At 39.1% G+C, this 4,568-nt stretch overlaps 1 protein-coding gene across 1 annotated transcript in view; it reads right to left on the reverse strand.

Annotated features, from left to right (window-relative positions):
- Positions 1-2,284: 2,284 nt before the first annotated feature.
- The window catches only part of LOC106807554 (multidrug resistance-associated protein 5-like), an 82,711-nt gene continuing 80,427 nt past the window's right edge, over positions 2,285-4,568 (reverse strand). The window contains exon 31 of the mRNA XM_014809919.1: positions 2,285-4,382. Coding sequence (XP_014665405.1) covers positions 4,254-4,382 — 129 coding nt within the window. The 3' untranslated portion in view covers positions 2,285-4,253. The remainder of the gene's footprint in view (positions 4,383-4,568) is intronic.

Below are 4,568 nucleotides of genomic sequence, written 5' to 3' on the forward strand. Positions count from 1 at the left end.
ATTACTACTGCTGCTGCTGTTGCTATTACTACTGCTACTGCTGTTGCTATTACTACTGCTGCTGCTGTTGCTATTACTACTGCTGCTGCTGTTGCTATTACTACTGCTGCTGCTGTTGCTATTACTACTGCTACTGCTGTTGCTATTACTACTGCTGCTGCTACTGCTGCTATCACTATTGCTGCTGTTGTTGCTAATACTGAGCTATTGTTGCTGCTATTACTGCTGCTGCCGCTGCTGCTGTTATTGTGGTTCATGGATATAATAATAATAATGATATAATAACTATAAGCGCTCACCACAAATCAAATTGCGAATGTGGACAGCTCTTATAATCCTTAGCTCCAATAAACAGTCTTGCTAACCACTTTGTATTACAATCTGTATTAATTACACTTTGTAATACAATTTGTTTTACAATAATCCTTGGGCCGTTATTCAACAACAGTAGGGTTACATTATTGTATCTATTATTGTTGCTGCTGCTTTCAATGATTTGTTTGCTCGCGTTTGCGCAAAACAGCTTATATTTATCGCAGTACGTGGCGATATGCCCGGCAGCCAGGCACGGTCTTCGATTTCCTAAATGCCCGGCAGTCCACATCCACATCCATGCACGCACATCCATGTATGCATGGCACATCCATAATACATAATTCCAATAACCCTAAATAGCCGAGCTCGTACAGCATAAGCGTTGCGTCTGAAGGTCGTTGGTTCGAATCCCATCTGTTTCGTTTTTATTTTTTTATTTTTCTATCTTTATCCATTTAACTATTTTTTTTAAATTTAATTTAATTTATTAGTGTTAATTAAATTTAATTAGGGTTAGGGTTAGGGTAAGTCAGAAACATCTAAACGAGCCAGGTCAAACAGAGGTCAAACTGTTGCCACAGCGTAGGACTATATATAATATATATTATTTATGTGCGTTACTTTAGAATCCATACGGCCGTTGTCAGAAACATCGTAAAGCGGATGCTAATGTTAATGCTAAGATAGCACTTACGACTAATGTTAATGTTATTATTGTTACAAGAATAGCGTTGGCAGATCGCTGTGGCTACGGGTACGGCAGCCGTATCTTAATGTCTCGAGGCGGGAGGTACGGCAGTCCATTCGCTTTCATACTTAACGAGACAAAGATGGCGGCGGGTGGCGCCAGATTTCGAAATAACGCCTTGGGAAATCAATTCACGATTTGAGAGTTTAGATGAGCTAGAACCCTAACCCTAACGCCAAAAAGGGGCTTCAACGAACGACGGCTGCCGTACCTCCAGCCACTGCGTTGACCGAAACGCATCGCAGCTATGGGAAAATTTACGTCCGATAACAGCCACTGGCAGCAAGATCAAGCCCGCACGTACAGCACACACGCGCGCCATTGACTATATATATACAACGTTGTATCACCTTTATTGTACATCACAGCAATCTATGCATATTATGATGGACGGTTAACCACATTATCATATAAATAATATCTAATGAAAAGTTCACGTTCTGCACAGCAATACAAGAAGCGCGTGTCATGACTCATCACAATATCCAAAACAAGACTCAGAGAACAAACGCCACTTGTACACGTTCATAGATCGTTCATAACACGTGTTATATGAGATATCAAGAGTACATAATCTCTATTATGTACTCTTGATGATATCACTGGTACACGTTTGGTCTTGGTTTTGTTTCTGACAACGAACCCCATGCACGTTAGTGTGGTATAAAATGCTTTATGTTTGAAACCTCTTCAACGTTCATTTTTAAACGTTAGATCAGGAGATAATACATAACATATAGTAATTATTAGTTTCAATTAAAATTATTTTGACAGGTAAATAAGTGGCTGAAAGGAGTACACAAACTTTTTACGCTATTTCGAATTGATCTGCAATGATTTTTCTAGATGCATACAAAAAACATATAAATATTAATTAAAGATATTTGACAGGTGTATTTGTTCAATCTGCCTACTATTTTTCGTTGGTTTTAAAAGTTAAATTATTTTGCCATATATATGTTACATTTCATGTTTCATAAACATAGTAAAGGCATAAAACTATGCACGTATCGGTATGAGTAATGTAAGTGTGTGGCTGCGTGAATGCATCTAGGCGCTCGCGCGCGTATGTGTGAGTGTATTGCGGCTTTACCCACCCAACCATAGAAATATATAGAGACAGCGTCTATCTATATTATTTCTATGCACCAACAAAGTTTTTGAAAAATCAACTACTTTCAGAGCATTCAACAACCCAGTAAATGCATTGGCCACGAGTGCTTGCTGTGAAGAAATGAGCGTTAAACTGGGAATTTATTGTAAGAATACACGAATTTCACAACATCGTCACGCCAGCAGCTAGAGTGCTTCGTGTAGACAGAATAACGACACCTACACACTTCGCGTGTTTCGTGCCGACCTGAAACCTGACGGATAGCGTGACAAGTACTAGCTCATTAACTCGCCAACTTTGTACTACACAATATCTACGATGCCTGCGTGAACGTACAAACAAGGTACGGTAGATCACAGCTAGGAAACCTACAAAGCAACTAATTATGTATTCTTCGCTTATGGGTCAACTCGCCAAATTCAACCCCCCCCCGCGCAGTCAACCAACCAAGGGCAAATCGCCCACTACGATGCACACGTATAGGCCTACTGAGCGCGAGTAATGTGGCTAAGATTGATAGGACGGTAATATAAACCTAACAATTTGACCTATTTATCTACGTATATTATATAGGTACATATATATCTACAGGTATGATTACCTTCTCCAGTTATACAGTTGTATGAGGTTTGCACAATGTAAGTGATTTGAGTACAATCCGTAGTTTATATCATTATACTACATGTATACTACGAAACAACAATACATAGGTGTGCAATGCATGCGCCTAGTATACATAAGTTCATGTTTATGTATAATAACACCTGGAATGAAATGAATTGTTGACCCGACCATCGATACTACAATAATATCAAACGAATGAGTGCAGCCAGTGTTATATGAGATTCATGGGAAATCTCGTAATCCCTCATAGCAAGACAAATCGAGACGAAATTAGTATGAAATGTTGTAGCTTACGTGCCCACATGGATACATGTATACTATGCTAATAGCTCTAGTAGACACATGCTAAAGGCTCACGTATATAAGCAATACAAGGGCTCACAGGCAAAAAACGCCACGCACACCGGCAACGTACGTAAACGTTACAATCAAACGTTTTTCACAATACTAGCTTATAATCGCTTTCAATCTGGACGCTGCTTTAATCTCCAGCACCAGTTGGAAATGTCGCTGCTGCTACTATACAAGTCGAATCTGTGTGAACGACCGCACATGCAACGAAATTAAACGTCCTTTTACAGGAAATTAAAATATTAACGTATACGCGGAACATCATATTAGTAATTAGACATATCACTGCAGCTAAACTTCATCACAAATACTGACTCCTTAGATTTATTATCAAAATAGGTAAATGTCAGAAGCACTAAAAATACTTATATATGTATATATATATAATATATTCACAGTACAAATATTACAAACAATCTAATAAATATGCAAATCACAGGCCGAAAACCTTACATTACGCCCCGATTACCCCGATTACATAATGATTTCATGTGCTGCATTACTTTTAATACGAGTGACTAAAATTTACATTAAACTATACATGAAATTAAAATATCGCATCATTCTGTGCGTGATTGCCATACATAGTCATAGTTTATTGAAAAATATCTGCCAATTAATAGCTGTTGGTAGTTACAACACATTGGTAATATTGTGAGTTTAACTTAGTTATACACGCATGGAGGCAGGCCAGTGTGAATGCGAAACGTAAAACGACATGTGTAGGATAAATTTGCTACGCTCGCCTCCTTGCACCTCTTGTTTTCTCCCTGCTTATACTTGGTCTGTGTATATATGTCACTGAACACACTCGTTCGTGAGCATCACAAACCACGTAGCTAGATTCACTATATCTCCACGCTTGCTATCGTCTCCTCTGCGACCCTATTGACACAGAGAGCAAATATAGAGCAGACATAATCACAACTATTCACTTCACCCCATAACAAAAGAGAACTGCAGATAGAAGCACCTGTTGTAATCGACAACTGCATCGATGCATGTATATCCTGATACACACACACATGTATACACACACGCACCGTGTTGTCAAATCATACGCATAACCACTGGGGTTGACACGAAATGTCGTCAGGTCCACTAGCGGCTCACTGATATCTGTGATGATGGCAGCTGTGCACGCATTTGCTGGTCTGCCGATGCTACCATGGAGCTGAAGAGGGACTTCTTGTCAGCGAGCAAAGTTTGTGGCGTGTCAAACTCAGCAACCTGCAAGTGTGCATGCAGCTGATGTTACAGATTGTCTACCAATAACAAGCTACCACGCTAGCTGGTGATGACACGTAGCTGTGCTGCGTGACCTAATCATAATCCTAGCCTTAACTCTAAACATAACCCCGGCTATATTCTATTATATTAAATTATATTATATTATATTATATTAATACTATACTA

Source organism: Priapulus caudatus, unplaced genomic scaffold (genome assembly GCF_000485595.1).
Source record: "Priapulus caudatus unplaced genomic scaffold, Priapulus_caudatus-5.0.1 Scaffold222, whole genome shotgun sequence".
NCBI classification, from domain to species: Eukaryota; Metazoa; Priapulida; class Priapulimorpha; order Priapulimorphida; family Priapulidae; genus Priapulus; species Priapulus caudatus.